The following is a 15,751-nucleotide window of genomic DNA, read 5'->3' as shown; positions in this document are numbered from 1 at the left end:
AAGTGCTGTCTGTAGAGATCTTGAACTGCCTGATCTATACCATTGTCAATTAATGAAGAACTTTTCCTTTCCAGGATGGCCTGTGAAGTACTCCTCAACAGTTCTAAGTTCACAAATGGAAAGTGTTTCATAGTATAAACAGGAAATAAATGTTATTTTCTCAGTAGTTTTTCATTTTGATATATTCCCCTCCTCCTTCATCCTAGTTTGTGCCAGAGGAAAAATCAAAACAAGAATTATGGAATTGATAACTCAAAAATTTTATAGTGAATTAATGACGGCTTTTTCTAATCTTTTTTTAAGGTATTTGATTCCAAATGCAGGTGATGCTACCAAAGCCATAAAACAACAGATCATGAAAGTATTGGATGCCTTGGAGAGTTAATAACTAAAGACTTTGTAGAGAACAGTTTATAAAGAAGAAGTAACTGAGATACGATATGTGGACACAAGCTGACTGTTTCCCAACTGAATACTAACTTAAGAGAATTTTTCTGTTTGCTGATGGGAGTGCCTGAGTAGCAGGCTTAAGATAGGGTAAATTATTATCAATTTCTGAACAGGATTTTTAATTTTTTTTGTTTGTTTTGTTTTGAAGAAATGTTTATTATAAAGGTCAGTTTCTTTCATTTTTAAGACAGCCTTAATGGCGGTGATCTGCATCTTTGCAGGAGGAGATGCAGCTGGGTTCGCATTAAGTGTGTTAAAGGAATGAAGCACTGCCAGATACGGAGAAGCAGTTGAAAACAGAATGGTTTTTAAATTACTGTCCCTTGAAAGTAAAATGTCTCCATTGCCTACAGTCTATAAACTTGATTTTGCCTACTGGGTAGTATCAAGGACTGATTAAAAACTTGGGTTTATGAGCAGAGCAGATAAAAATCTTCGAAATACTGGTTCCTTCCCATTAAAAATGGTTAAGTCTAGCTTGGGCTGCAGATAAACGTAAAAAATGCAAGCAATTTGTAAAATTAACTTTTTTAAAAGTCTTATCCACTACTAGGTTAAATAATTGGAATTGATGGTAAGGGTATTTTTAAATACCGAAATGAACTGTGCACAATGAGCTTTTACTACAGGGTTGTGATTTTTTTTTAATTATGCAAAATATTACATTTCACAGGTTCAGGCCGTTTCTCTTGTAAAGATGAATGTGTGCATTGAAATTGAAGTTAATGCTTCATGACAGAATGTAACAGTTGAAAACAAGTTACCTTGCTCCTCAGAAACAAAATGTCTAAGAAAATAATTAGACCTTTAAAAACCTTCAGTTCAGCACAGAAGTATGTGCTGATCGAAGGTGTGTTCAACAAGAAAATGAACACACACAAATAAAGTGAAGAGATTCAAGTGCTATATACCTGTGATAAATGTATTCGTTACCTGTTGCCTTCATTGATTCAAGCATTTGTTTATATTCTTTTAACTGACATCTAAATTAGTTCATGTTTGAGAGATGGCAACTATGTGATTGTTTATCAGCAGCTTTCCACTTGTTCCAAGAATGGTTCTCTTGTTAAAAAGCTCAGTACAGGAATGTCCTTATGGCTGAGGCATAGCATCTTTGTAGACTGATATGGAAATTACCAAAACCTGCGAAATAAAGGCAATAGGGATTAGCTTTGCTGCGTGAAGTCTTCTGAGTATTTGAATCAAAACCTGTGAATTGGTCCATCATCAGGAGGTAAAATAAATTAAACTGACCTTTATAAAAAACAGTTATTCTGAGTTATTTTACTAGGAATCAAGCTAGGGCACCTTAATTCTGGAACTAATTCCTTTTTTTTTTTTTTTTTTTTTTTCTTCCCCCCCTTCTTAGTATCTGAGTAAATACCAATAGAACTTGAACTGTTGAAGATATTTGCATGAAATTGCACCTGGGCCAACACTCATGTATTTATAGTTTTGCCCAGCAGCTGTTGTATTACCTTTTCCTCTTCCTCCTCCCCTCTGAAAATATCCTGAAGAGTCTCTGACTCTGTGCCTACTTCAGCAATGAGATTTTTTCATGTAAAGATGTTTGTGTTACTGTTTATAAACTACAGTTGTAAATAAACCAGTACAATTTGAACATAACTTGTTCTGTGAGAAAGCATTTAGTTGCATAGTGTGTGAATTCTCTGAATCAATTAACAGTTTTTCCTAAAGGTATTTTGTAAATGGAAGTGAATTTGATCTTTGGAGTGGAAGACACTGATTATGGATCACAGGGAGCTACTGTCAGTGACATCTTAATGTAAGTATTTTGGAATTTAGACTTAGACTAATTTCATTAAATATTTTTGGGTGAGCCATAGTAAGCATTCATAGAAAGGTCAAAATGAGTTAACAAATGGTCAAATTATAGAAAGTGTCTCTGCATAAATTCCAGACTTCTCAGCATCATATTTTAATGTTATGAAAATGTTGACAAAATGATACAACACGTTTCTGCTAGTCGGGGCGGGGGGGGAATTGTGAAAAGTACACTCAGTTGTTAAACAGGTGTATTTGGATATTAAATATGGAAAGTGGGTAATGTGTATGCTTCTCTGTGAGGACAACAAATACAGACCTTTTAGATCTACAGTAAGTAAAGCTACAGTAAGTCAGTTCTTAAATCTCTTCTGTGTAGAAATGTATAATCCAAGCCATTAAGAGGCTAATTATTTGTAATTTTTAAGGCAATGTGCAAGTTATCAACAGACTCCTTATCTTACAAAGCTCAGTCCAAAGTATGAATAATTTCAATGGTGTTTTATGCATCTCTACCCACAATCTAAAGGCTACTTTTGCCTCATAGTGTAGGTATCTGTAGTTACTGTGTTTGTTACAAAACTTGTATCGCTAAGCAGAAATTCCAATTATAGTGCTGGAGTGACAGTTGTTTGGTTTTTTTTTTTAAATCAAAATAGTATGCTACTTCCTGTCCCTTTCATCTTCAAGGATTTAAATATTTTGCCAGAGGCTCTTGTTTTATTTTACATGCACTGCTGTCTATATTGTTGAATATAAGATGACAGCTGCTATGTTGCTGGGGTTTTAATTTTTATTTATTTTGGTGATAGAAATGAGGTCTGTAGTGGGAAAGAAACACTCTTCTCAGAGTTAGCTTTCCTGCTAAATGGAAGCTCTTACCTTTGTGTTTCATAGCCAGGGTCAGTGCTTCTGTGCTCACTGATGGCTCTTCAGTTGTCTCATAAATTCTTTTAGAATCTGATCTGTATGAGAATTTGTACAGAGCTTTACATGTATTGCCGACGAAAAATACTCTGACTGTGGAGATGCAATTTTATTTACGTTACCTTCTCCAGATGCAAGTCAAGATTACTTGCTGTTCTTTCAGTTTACTTCCTGTTACACGTGGGTCTCAGCAGTGTTTGTAGCTTTTCCTTGCAACTGCATTTCGGCTGTAGTTTCAAAACATTTGATACTGTCAAATAACCTTTTTCGATATAGGCATAGTCTACCGAATGGCTGAAAAGTTTCCCCTTTCTGGGAAGGAGGGGGGTGATAGTGTGTAACTTGTTCTTTTGGGTGTATTTAGTGCTTTCAGATACAGTGTATTTTTCAAGTTTCAAAACAAAAGCATGTGAACCATGGGAAACACTGAGGTTTTAGCCTGTGCTTTTCGCCTTGAAGGGATGATACTGCTTCACTACTTATTCTCTTTCTTATTTTGTGTTCTGCCCCAAACCTCGTGTGAACTCAGGAGACAGCCGTTCTTTGCACCTGGAGTTCTCCAAGGTGTGCTGTTAAAAAAAAAAAAAAAGTTCATATATGGTGTTTCTACTACCATGGGCACGTGTAAAAGGGAAAGAGGCCTGCCAAAAAGCTGCTGCATCCCCTCCTCATCTGCAGTTGTCTACTGTTGGTAATTGAGCCATCCTTTGGCTTGCTCAGTTTGGGATGAGGTGTTCCCTTTACTACTTCAAGGGGCAGATTGAACAGTTTTTCTGTTGAAGGAAGGTTTGTAACTGCTGCACACAGTGGTGGTTGTGCATTTTACGGTGGTTGTGCACTTCCCATCCTTTCTCTCTTGGCACGTGTTTCCTGAAAGCGGCTTCAGCCCACCATGTGTAAGAGATTTGTCACCCTGGGTTACCCACTTTGTTTTATCTTTGCCCCTTCTGCTGCCATGTGCTTTCAACTTGTGGAGATACTCTTGCATGAGAAATACTGCCTCTACACAACATGAATCTACAATTCTACAAACACGCTTTTAAAAAGCCCAAGATTGCAAAATATACATGAGGCAGCAATGTTCTGTGTTGAGTAATGGGGAGCGCTTGGTGTTTAAAGCTAGTAATAAAAACAGCATGGCAGTTAGCATATTGGTTTCCACCTTAGAAAATGCTGTTCTTGTAAAAGAAGATAGGGATGTGCCAGGTGAATGAGTTACCTGTAAACCGGTACAGATCTCTTGGGACGAACCCTTAACAAATATAGGGCTGCTATGGATCCCATAGGGCTGGAAAGATGCGATGTCGGGACATCAACTCTGCGCCAAGCACCGAGGGGTTTAGATGCACCGCTGTGTTTTTGCCAGGTGCTGAATTGGCGCTGGAGGAGTACTCCCAGCTCCCTGCCATCCACTGGGGTTACGCAGGGGGAAAGGCTCAGGAGCAGTTTGGGCTCGGGGTACTTCATCTGCTGCTCGCTCCTGCTCCGAGCCCGGGCTGCACCGCTCCCTCCAGCTGTGTCAGCAAAAACTGTGTGGGGAAGTGCCGTGAAATCGGATCAAGGAACTAGCCAGACTTTTTAAAAGCAGTACGTGAGTCGTTTTTCAACAAATCCCGCCGCAGGCCCTGCTGGGGAGGCGCTCCCCTTGCCTGCCGGAGCAGCGGCAGGCGGAGCTGCAGCCGCCGCCTCAGCCGCGGGTTTGGCTGCTGGTTTTTCCGTGGGCGCCACCCACCAGGCGCTGGGGCGGGACTACATTTCCCAGCAGCCCTCTGCCCGGCGCCCGCACGCATGCGCCCGGGCGGGCCTCCTAGCTCTGTAAGTAAGGAGCCGGGGCCGCATAAGGATGGAGGCGGCGCGCGGAGCCATGGCCAGTGAGTGGCGGCGTGCGCGGAGGGAGCGGTTACTTCCTCTCGCACCTCTCTCTTCCTCCTCGCACTCCTTCCCTCCCTCCCGGCCGAGGACGTGGGGAAAAGGGCCGACGTGGGGTTGAACCTGCCCCTCTAGCGGAGCTCCGGCCTCCCGCCCCGGGCATCAGCCGGCGAGAGGGGCCCCTGCGTAGTGCCGGCTTCCCCACTCGCCCCGGGGCTCTCCGCGGAGTCACCTCCTCCCCCGTGGCCCCAGGGGCCGCCCTGAGCCGCTGCCGGCCCCTCCTTGTCCCCACTGGGCCCTTACCCTCTTACCTGACCGTGAAGACGCAAACGGGGCCGGGCCGTGGGCTGGCTGCTGCCCCAACCAGTGTCCTCCGGAGTCCCCAGTCCTAGGCTGGACTGGAAAGGCCTTAGTCCTGGGTGCTGTCCCTGAGCCTTTGAAGGGGTGTGAAATAATGCAGGTACTAGAGGGAGCTGCCCTGGGCACTCTCGCCTTGCTACAGACTGGTAGAAATGGCTTGCTGTGCATCTCTTGGTGCTGCTGCAATGGTCAGCTTGTCAAGAAATTTGATCTGAGCAAACCAGATGTGCTTAGCTTCTGACGTTTTCCAAAGAAACCATGCTTTGTAGTGATACAAATACGAACCATTATTTTACTCTGATACACTTTTACCTGGTTGTGGTTTGCATTGCTATAGGCAACGTTACTAGCATGTGAACTCTGTCGTCTTCGACCTGAGCAGAGTGATGGCGAGGTATGGTTCCCATTAGCAAGCCTAGGTTTGAATGTTCTCCCTGTTTTAAGAGACTGTTTCCAGAGTCATAGACAGACCACAAAATGAGTTGGAAGTGGTTTGTATATGTTAATGTTTATGTTAATATATAAGCAAATTTATTTTGTTAAATGCTCATTAGTGAATTCAAATTTTGAAGAGTTCTTCCTGGGGGAATTCTGCTGAGTAATTTTTTCTTTTCTGCCATTAGACTTCCGCCTGGCTCTTATTCAGCTTCATGTATCTGCTGTTAAATCAGATAACCTTCAACGAGCCTGTGGACTGGTGAGAGAAGCGTCAGCTAAAGGAGCAAAAGTTGTGGCTCTGCCTGTGAGTAAAGATCATGACCTGCTTAGCACCTATACCTCAAACCCTTGGAAACCTTTTTCTAGTGTTAGTCATGCATTATATATTCCTGTTTGTCTCTGAATAGCTTAGATGCTCTATGAGGCTCCAAAATAGGAAAAAAACAGGAGTTCTGTCTAGCAGCCCTCTTAAGAGGGGGGAAAACAAGAAGAAAAAAAAAAACCAAACAGGTTGGGTTTTGGTTTTTTTTGTGGTATAAGATTCTGGTTAAGTTTGTGCTGGTTTAAATCCCAGGCAATTCCATCACTGGCATGTTCGGAATTCACGAAAGTGACACTGTGGTTTGAATCTTTGCAGAAGCCTTCCGTGCTAGAAATGTAGGAAAAGGCGATTTTTAGCTAAAGAATGTTAATATGAAGATGAAAGAAAACAGGTATACAGTGGCTCTCTTTGCTGTAATCATTCCAGATTAGATAGTACATGAGAAACAAAATAGACTTAAGACGTTTCCAGCAGGTCATTTGTGGCTGAATTGTGATTAAAACATATTTCTCTTGTGACTTCCTTGTGTGGGAACATAAATAGCCACTTAAAATTATTGATCACTTCTGATTTACTTTTTGGACTTCAGCCATGATTACCTTGCTGAATTTTCACACCGATGAGTGTGCTGGCAATGAGGTGACCTTCCCAGTGCAGCTTTGGGCTTTTTTCCTCTCTTCCTGGGGGTACGTGTGTTACCCCTGTGCCCTGCAGCATCTGACTCAGGAGCGCAAAGTTCTTCTCTGGGTGAACTTTTGGTCTGAATGTTTTACACACAGAATGTTTTCCCTCCTGCTGTCACAGGCGAAGTATTAAGCAACCTTCCCAGCTACTCTGTGCTAACACAGCTCTTGTGTTGCAAATGTGACCTTTGATTATTCTGGCTGGGCCTCCTACATTGAGATTATCTATTATTTGCTAGTTTCATCATCTGTACAAACATTGAGTTTTCTGGACCTATCTAGTTGAGATACTCACTTTGCCAATGATAGTTTATGCTTTTAGAATAAAACTTGTCAAATAAGGGCAAGGTTTTTCACAGACTTCTGGGAGGTAAATTTTGTACTGGCGTTAGGACATAAGCATGAAATATTCTCTTCCCTCCACTTTTTTTTTTAAAGTCACACTATGTAAAGAACAGAAGTAACTTGCATTAAGTATATAATCTGCACCTTTTCAGAGACATATGGCAGTTTTCCTGTGACATGTTAGCCTTGATGTGTTAAACTTTGTTCGTTTCTGAACCCAGAAAAATTTGTGAGAGAAAAATAATTTGTAATGTTTATGGATAAAGAAATAAAAAGATCTGTCCCTGTATTCTTGCCACTTTGGACAGCACAAGACTAGGTGATCTGTGCAGGCAGACTGCAGTTTTGTTCCAGCATTAACTTAGGAACAGCCCCATGCACTGCTACCGCAAGCTTGCACAGAGCTCTGCCTGTTCGCTTGAGCCCGCGGTTTCAGTACCACCCGCATTGATGCTATAAGTGGCAAGATGAAGGTGGAGGCAGCTGGCATTGCTTTCATTTCCTTGAAGTTCAGTCCAGCTTTCAAAAGCCTGGGAACCTCATTTGACAGCCTGTGGAGACTTCCCTTCCTGCCTTTTCTATCTACAAAATCTGCTGTGGGTTAGTTGGTGCCTGCTGGCCCAGTGTCTGTATATGGGGCAAAAACATCCATCCAGTTTTGGTTCAGTTATTTCAGTTCAGTAGAATCTACTACAGTTGTTAAGAAGTTTGCTTGAGTAGTTAAGGCATAAATTTATTGTGCTATTCACAGCCTGATTTTGTTTGGGTTTTTTTTTTGTCTTGGTGCAACTTCCAGTGAGCAAAGGTAACAAATGAGGCAGACGCTTGGGCTGGGAATCACTTGCCGAAGAGTAGGTGTTTGATACTGTTTGATAGCCCATCTGTGGCCTTCAGCTGTACTCCTTTAGGGGACAAAAAAGTGCTAGGGGGCGGGGAGGGCAAGTCTCACATCCTCACAGAGCTGGCAAATATAATGCAGAGTAAAAGTTCTCGGTATTTTGGCCATCTCAAATAGCACTAGCCACCTAATTTAGGCATCTAAACTGCTCTGTTAATCTTACTGTCTAAAGATTACATGCCTGGTTCTGAGGGATAGCAAATCTTTAACTAGAGCCTAGGACAGAAGACACTGTTCAGTTGTGAGGAAATGTTTTTTAAAGGATTGTTTTAGCAAAAGAATAAGTAATTTTGAGAAATGCAAGCTTTTGCAAAGGTCCTTTTAAAAATGAAGAAATCATGGGCTGTGGACGAGCACGAGCACCTCACAGTTTTGAGAGGATCTATTTAGCTTGTAACTTGGCAAATGAGCTAGGTGGAACTTGGCTCATTGTTCTGATGAGAACATCCCTTGTGATCTTGCTAAGTCTAGACTGATAAATACGCTAGCCTTGTTACTTGCAGCTTGCATGATACTCCTAGCTCATGTTCTGTTTGGCACACGTTCACACCAACACACCCACTGCATTTTCTCTAATTGTTAAGGTCTCTCTGGCCTCCTGATATTTTCTGATTTGCTTATTGCGCTCCTGTAAACTAAAATCCTGTAACTGAAGATTGTATGAGAACATTGATAGAGAGGAGTTTGAAAGGTCAAATACATCTCCTTGCAGTGGTGTTACTGGATTTTAACGTAACTTTTTTTTTTTCCTCTAATTCTAGGAATGCTTTAATTCTCCATATGGAACCCAATACTTTAAGGAGTATGCAGAGAAGATCCCTGGGGAATCGACACAGAAGCTCTCAGAAGTTGCAAAGGAGTGCAGCATATATCTTGTTGGAGGTAGGTTACTCATAGTGAGCATCTCATTGAGGGAAATACGGGCAATGTCTGTTAGTGCCATTGGATCAAAATTCCATATAATACAGTGGGGGAAATCTTTGTTCTCGCCTTTACAAAGGATCCATTCCAGAAGAGGATAATGGAAAGCTGTATAATACATGTACTGTCTTTGGGCCTGATGGTGCTATATTGGCAAAGCATAGGAAGGTAAGATGGCAGAATATTGTTATTAAAAGGTTTCTCAGTAGTGTTGCACAAATTATTTCATCTGTGCCTAAAGGTGATCTGAATTAGTAGAATCTTGCATTAATAATAAGCTGTGTACTGTCAGTAAAATTGCATGTAACTTTTATTTGGGACATGTAAACATCCCTTCCAAAGGTGGTTATAAATTTGTTCTGGGTAAGGATGACAAAATGCAGAAGGCATAATTGGCTTTTCCCAGATGCTGGGAAAACTGGTAAAGAGTAAATCCTGATCCAGCTCATCTGTGTACCTTGGTCTAGCTCTAAAATACAGTGCCACTTAAGTGGAATCAGGATTTTCCCTCAGGTTCCCAACGAATTTAGTCCTTCTGTTATCATAAATACTGTTCTTTACATACTTTGTGTGCTATATGTATGATTAGTGCAGACAACTGAAGTCCAAGTCCCATAGTTAAGCTGTTTCTGCTGTTTGTGGTAGATGCTTGCTTACAGTCGTCTTCCACCTGGACATCACTTTGCACCTTCTGAGAAACTACCTCCTGTTCATAACTGTAGAGTGTAGTTTCTGTTAATCTGACTATGCATACAGGTATCATTCCTTAGGTGAAGAACAGCTGATTTCTTTCAAGGAAAAACAAAAAAGAGCATGCAAGGTTACTTGGTGCCAAATACCTCTGGGGTGCAGGTATTAATTTATTCTCTTAGCTGATTCTACACTTAGCTGTGCTATTAGATCACTTTCTGAAGTACTATGTTGCCTTCCATCTTTCATACCACACCAGTCTGCAAGCCTGGTAGTTGTTTGTAGAATGAGTGCAGGCTCGTGCTGTGTAAATATGAACTAATAATAGTATAAAAACAGCTGTATTATTAGGAAGCTCCGGTCAGGAACAGAATCTTCCATTGCAAGGGAGGGATAAAGACTATCTGCAGGGGCTGAGAGGTATCTGCATAGCTGAAGTCATGGGAACTTTACGACTTGGTGAAGGTATTTTCTGGAGAAGTTTTGCAGGAATGGGACTCAAATCTTAGAGAGGAAAATATCACCTGCTTTAATATACTTTAAAATCATCCTGACATTCAAGACATTTTATATGTATCCTTTCTTTTGTAAAATTACTCATTAGATCAAGATATCTAGCTATTTTGCAGGGATTCTTTCCCTGAAGAAGATATAGAGCCATACTCCAAATTAATTGTTATGTTTTTAGCTATTTTTAACTACTCTCTATTACTGCATGGGAGAAGGACAGGGTATTCTGTTTGGTAAGCAATATAAACATTTGATATGTGCATCACTTGGGTCACAGGGATTATATGTGTTTGTTTAAAATGGCCAGTCTTTTTTTGTTTTGTTTTTTCCTTTTCAAAATAACTTTAGACATGTATATTTCTGTAAAGAAGAAAACTGCTTTAAATCATCTTTAGGAGATCTCACAATCTTAAGCAATGTTTAGTTGGGATCCTGACAAAACAGTAGTCTAGATAACGGTAACTAGAAAACACATGCCTAATAGAAAGAGGCTCAAATACCAAGCAGAGAAATTGCTGTTAATTGTTATTAATCGTACTATAATTACAGATTCATTTATTTGACATTAATATTCCTGGGAAGATGCAGTTCAAAGAGTCTGAAACACTGAGTCCAGGGAATAGTTTCTCCGTGTTTGATACTCGTGAGTATAAGCCAAGCCCTCTCTTTAAGGAGCTCTACCACAATAGCACTACAGTCATTCTGGAGTTCTATTCCCCCTCCTCCTCCCCAGCAATGGATTTTTAGACTATCAGATTTATATTAGGCATTTGACAACCATGGCAAATATAGTTTAAGTTTGTTCCAAGTGCATGGGTCACTTCTGAAACTTTTAAAAAGGCAATGTGATTGCAAAAGGACAGGAATATAAAGGCTTGAAGCATACATCATGGCACTTCCCTTAATAAATAGTGGTCCTATTGATTTGTTAAAGAGAAGTTACTGTATTTTTTTATAGCAGTTACATCTTTAAAATGGTTCTTATAAAACATGGCTTGGAAAATAATATGTGTAGCAAACAGCTACACTGCCACATTGTTTCATGTGAGGATGATGCAATAATGGAGACAATTAACTGTAAATCCCATTCCAACATTCTTGAATCAACCACATCGGATAAAAAAGCAAGACACCTACTCCCCCGCACCAGTGTTCAAAAATTAACATGTCCTGTTTACTGAGCGCTCTCTGAAGGGTCTCGTCTCCCATGGTCACTTTTTCCTCCTTGAAATGTGCATGCTGTAAGAAAGTACATGACTGTAGTTTCTTTACTCCATGAAGAGCAGTGAGTGCTTTCTTTTCTTGAAAAGAAAATAATTGAAAAACCTGCAGCTAAATCAGAGAGGAATACATTACACAAAGACCTGATATAACATGATTTTGTGGAAATGGCTGTTTTTAAAGTGTAGATAAGACTGCTTCTCACAGTCTTCCTCTCATCACGAAGCATGAATTCTCCCCCACAAATAGCCAATGCTTGTTACAGATAAGGATACACATTTAAATATAGCTCCTCTTGTTACTGTGAGACACATAAAATAACAGCTGGCAGGATGGCTACAGGGAGTTTTGTGATTGCTTTTGTGTACTTGTGATAGCGATATGACTGTTGTCTCTTGTGTTTTGAGAACAGCATACTGTAAAGTGGGCCTGGGCATCTGCTATGATATCAGATTTGCTGAGATGGCTCAAATCTATGGACAGAAAGGTGAGGCTGGGTCACCTAATGGAGGATGGTTAGGCCTAAGGTCTGAACTATGCCATGCTGTTTCAGGGTGGTACATACTGGGGCAATCTGTGTGATCAAGACTTTGTTATTCAAATGAGTGTCTGTTCTCCTTGAGTAAAGTAACAATCATTTCCTGATACACATTTGCTGATGGAGTGATGGAGATGGGTATATCCCCACACTTGGTAATGTATCACAGGGCTTTGCTGATATAAGTAATCACCCATGTCATGCATGGACAGGCTCTGTTTGGTTCTATTTTGGGCAGAGGGTGGGAGGTACTGAAAGAAACCTTGCCTGGAGTCTCAATGTGAAGGGCCGCTCTAGGGTAAACCATCTTCCCCTTAATGATGGTTGGGGTCTAATTTTCTTTTAACAAAGGTTGCCAGCTGCTGATATATCCAGGGGCTTTTAACCTGACAACAGGACCAGCTCATTGGGAACTGCTACAAAGGGGACGGTAAGAACAAAGTAACAGCTTACCCTCCTATTCTAGGGGGAGTTTTAGCACATGGAACTGAACTATTCTCGTGTTCCAAATGACAGTATGCATCAGCAGTGGTGCTGCAGGGCCACTCTGCTATTGGAGCTGCACCATTCCTCAAGCCTTGCATGGGACACCACAATGATTTTGCTGTCAAGGAGAAAAGCAGGAAATGCTTATCCTTCACTCCTGCCAGCCCCTCCACAGTTATGCCCTTTCAAGGACCTTTTCCCCATGGCTCTGTAAGCACCCTTCACACACAAACTTCTAGACGGAAGAGCCAATAACCATTTGAGAGCTGCTCTGATTACAGATAGAAATAGACCCTGAGATTCTTGAATGCAGTATTATTTATTCATTTGGTCAGCTTCAATCAACTTTGCTACATAGTGAATGAACATGTAATTCATTCTACCCACTAACTCTGGAGCAGGTGCTAGAGACTTCTCTTTCCAGGCTCTGCTTTCTCTGATCTTCGTATCATTTAAAATTTTGGCTAGTCCTTAGGAAGATATATAGCTTGCCCTTCAGAGTGAATACTTGCTCTTCTTCTTAGTTAATTGGTGGTATAAAAAAAAATTCTACTCACTTTTCTCTCCCCTTCCCTCATCTTTCTGTGAACGCAGAGCTGTTGATAATCAAGTCTACGTAGCTGCTGTATCTCCTGCTAGAGATGAAAAAGCGTCCTATGTTGCCTGGGGACACAGCACTGTAGTAAATCCATGGTGAGTTCAGAAAAAAAAACAAACCCACCTTTTCTTGGTTAAGAAATATGTTTTACTTGACAGGCACATTTCAGTCCCACATTTCCTTCTACTCTTAAATATGTCGTAAGTTCTTGGTAAAAAGCACCTGAGACTTAAGCCTACATTCTCAAAATCATCCTTTAAGACTGTCTGACTGAAAAACAAGAAAGAACCTAAAACTAGTTTAACAGCATGTATTCTTTTTGGTAGCAAAGAAGCTACTTAGTTCTAGTATTTAGCATTAGTTAAGCTGCTGACGTTTTCAACTTGTCCCTGAAGTTAAGTCCATTATATACTATGCGTTATGGTAATTCTCTGTGCAGAACTGAACCATCTTAAAGAGCTTACACAAAACTATTGCATTTCCTCAAAGAACAACACTGCTTTGACATAAGAAAGAACAAGAAGCATGTCTTCAGCTAGGTAAGAGACATATTCTGACTTAAGCAGGAGTCACGCAGGTGCACAGGAGGTAAAAGTGACCAAATCTTCAGGCAGTTATTTTGCTTTCAAATAAATCCACTGATAATTCTCTTCCAGATGATTGCAAAGTAAGAAAACCTTTATCTATGTATTGAGCTTTTAACTTTCTATGATGGAAGCAGTGGCAGAACACCTAGTGGGAGACATGATAAATAATGTTCAGTAGCTCATGCAGAGTAAAAGTATATTCCTATTAAGCCAGTAGGATCTGAATGGAGAAAGTGTTAGTCTTTGCCATATATGGTTGTCCCTGGTGAAGTTGTTTCTTTTCCCTTGAGATATATTGCATGCTCACATGCACTGGTTCTCATAGTTGCTCTTACCATGATTCTTGATTTTTCAGAAACATACCTATGTTACATATGTATATGTCACATACAAAATGTGCCACATATAAAGCCTGGAAGCCATTTTTGTCATGCCAGAGTTATGAATTATGCTATTTTTAGGACAGCCCTGTTTTTACACCTGTAGATGTCAATGGTAGGAACTCCCTTTTGTACAAACAGCAGCAACTGGACTGATGCCTTGAGACCTCTGTGTTAATGCTGTGAACAAATGTGCTTAATTTTGCAGGGGTGAAGTCATAGCCAAAGCTGGGGCTGAGGAAACAGTTTTATACACAGATATAGGTAAGGGTAAAGGTGTTTTTGCCTGCTTGCTTTCTTGAGTACAGGTCAGGAGACTAAGGAGAGCCTTTAAGTCTGTGGGCTTGCACATGCAATTACAGATGATGCAGTGTTCCCATCCCTTCTCCACCTTTGCTAGATTAAACCAAGAACAAGCAGCACTTGACTATACTCTTCCAGTTTCCTTACTTAGGAGGAAGCTGCCACCTTAGGAAAGAGCAAAGTTGAGGCTTCCTTCAGCCCTGGCTGCCCAGTTGCAGTGCCCTACCGACCCATTCTCCATGAAAGCTGCTCTTTTCCCTCCCTTGCCTCAGAGCAAGTCGGGAGCTTTCCTTTTTGACTGCTGTTCTAATAGCTCTTTCTTCCCCCCCTGCAGATCTGAAGAAACTCGCAGAAATACGTCAACAAATTCCTATTTTAAGCCAGAAGCGTTGTGACCTCTATGGCATAGAGGTGAAAAAGTGAAGCTGGGTGAACAGGGAAGGCTCAGTTGGCACAGTGGCTGCTGCTTTCACCTTCAGAAGGATTCCCTTACTTATTGTTCCACAGTCTGCTGCTAAATGTGCCAGTTAATTAGAAAAACAACAAAAAAACCCTTGGTGGTGTAATTCTAAAACTGATTCAAATACAATTTTTGTATCTTCTCTCATACTTTAGTGTTTTATAGTATTTTACAGCTAGGATAAAGATGGAGGTGAAATCAGTTCAACACAGTAGTAGTTAACATTGCTTTTTATGCATCACAATGTTTTAGTTACCTTTTGGGGGCTTTTTTGTAGAACGTAGAAATGGGAACCTTGTTCTCTCTGGAAATCCTCTGAAGTCAGCTTTGGTATTGTGAATTTTTCAGTGAATTATCAGATGATCTAGAAGCATGATTCTTCCACCTCTGTCCTTCTTAGTTGTATGTGCCTTAGCAAAGTTCCTTGAATGCCTAACTTCTAACTTGGAAAGCTTAAAATTTAACATGATAAGCAAAACAGGCCAAATTCTGCTCTGTACTACTCAGGGACAGTACAAGAAGCTGCCAGACAGAACTACTACCATAGAAGAATCTGTAACAGGTTTTGGTTAATGTGTCTTGCCTGGAATATATGTATTAAATTCTCCTTATTGCAATTCTTGTTTATTGCTGAAGTGATACAGGTTACTGTTCTGTTAAAGCAATTCACACGTCACCACACCTTTGCTCTATATGCTGCTTCCTTAATAAAATGTCTGAATGGGCTTTAATTCTGCTGCTTGGCAGTCTTCACCTGAAAAGGCTGAGGGGAGTCAGTCAAAAGGTTGCACTGATTAAGTCTTACTGCCCAGTCTTCCAGAAGACAGGTACTAGAATTGCTCAATTTTTAAATGCCTTATTGCTACCAAAGGCCAACTCCCAGCAGCTGCATGGGAAACACTCCTTCATTGCTCTTGCTGAAGAGACTAACAAACTGATTATTAAAGTTGGCTTTAAAATACTTAAAACCAGCCTAGCAT

General features: G+C 40.8%; 2 protein-coding genes across 3 annotated transcripts in view; both read left to right on the top strand.

The window, feature by feature from the left end:
• Positions 1-1,765, top strand: part of TBC1D23 (TBC1 domain family member 23) — a 37,636-nt gene extending 35,871 nt beyond the window's left edge. For both annotated transcript variants that reach the window (XM_050901024.1, XM_050901018.1), the window contains one exon: positions 304-1,765. In XM_050901024.1, coding sequence (XP_050756981.1) covers positions 304-385 — 82 coding nt within the window. In that variant the 3' untranslated portion in view covers positions 386-1,765. The remainder of the gene's footprint in view (positions 1-303) is intronic.
• Positions 1,766-5,005: 3,240 nt separating this feature from the next.
• Positions 5,006-15,578, top strand: NIT2 (nitrilase family member 2). The gene is made up of 10 exons (XM_050915147.1): positions 5,006-5,033; positions 6,015-6,133; positions 8,839-8,959; positions 9,078-9,166; positions 10,748-10,841; positions 11,832-11,906; positions 12,309-12,387; positions 13,038-13,136; positions 14,217-14,272; positions 14,646-15,578. The coding sequence occupies exons 1-10, from the start codon at positions 5,006-5,008 to the stop codon at positions 14,732-14,734; spliced, it is 849 nt and encodes a 282-aa protein (XP_050771104.1). The 3' UTR covers positions 14,735-15,578.
• The last annotated feature ends 173 nt before the right edge of the window (positions 15,579-15,751 follow it).

This window comes from Gymnogyps californianus, chromosome 1 (genome assembly GCF_018139145.2).
Source record: "Gymnogyps californianus isolate 813 chromosome 1, ASM1813914v2, whole genome shotgun sequence".
Classification (NCBI taxonomy): Eukaryota; Metazoa; Chordata; class Aves; order Accipitriformes; family Cathartidae; genus Gymnogyps; species Gymnogyps californianus.
Note: the sequence above shows the minus strand (reverse complement) of the source record. Positions and strands in the feature narration are given on the sequence as shown.

Coding starts and splice junctions, on each gene's coding strand:
- NIT2 (XM_050915147.1), top strand. CDS start 5,006: ATGGAGGCGGCGCGCGGAGCCATGGCCA. Junction 12,388..13,037: donor GAACTGCTACAAAGGGGACG/GTAAGAACAAAG, acceptor CTGTGAACGCAG/AGCTGTTGATAATCAAGTCT. Junction 14,273..14,645: donor AGTTTTATACACAGATATAG/GTAAGGGTAAAG, acceptor CCCCCCCTGCAG/ATCTGAAGAAACTCGCAGAA.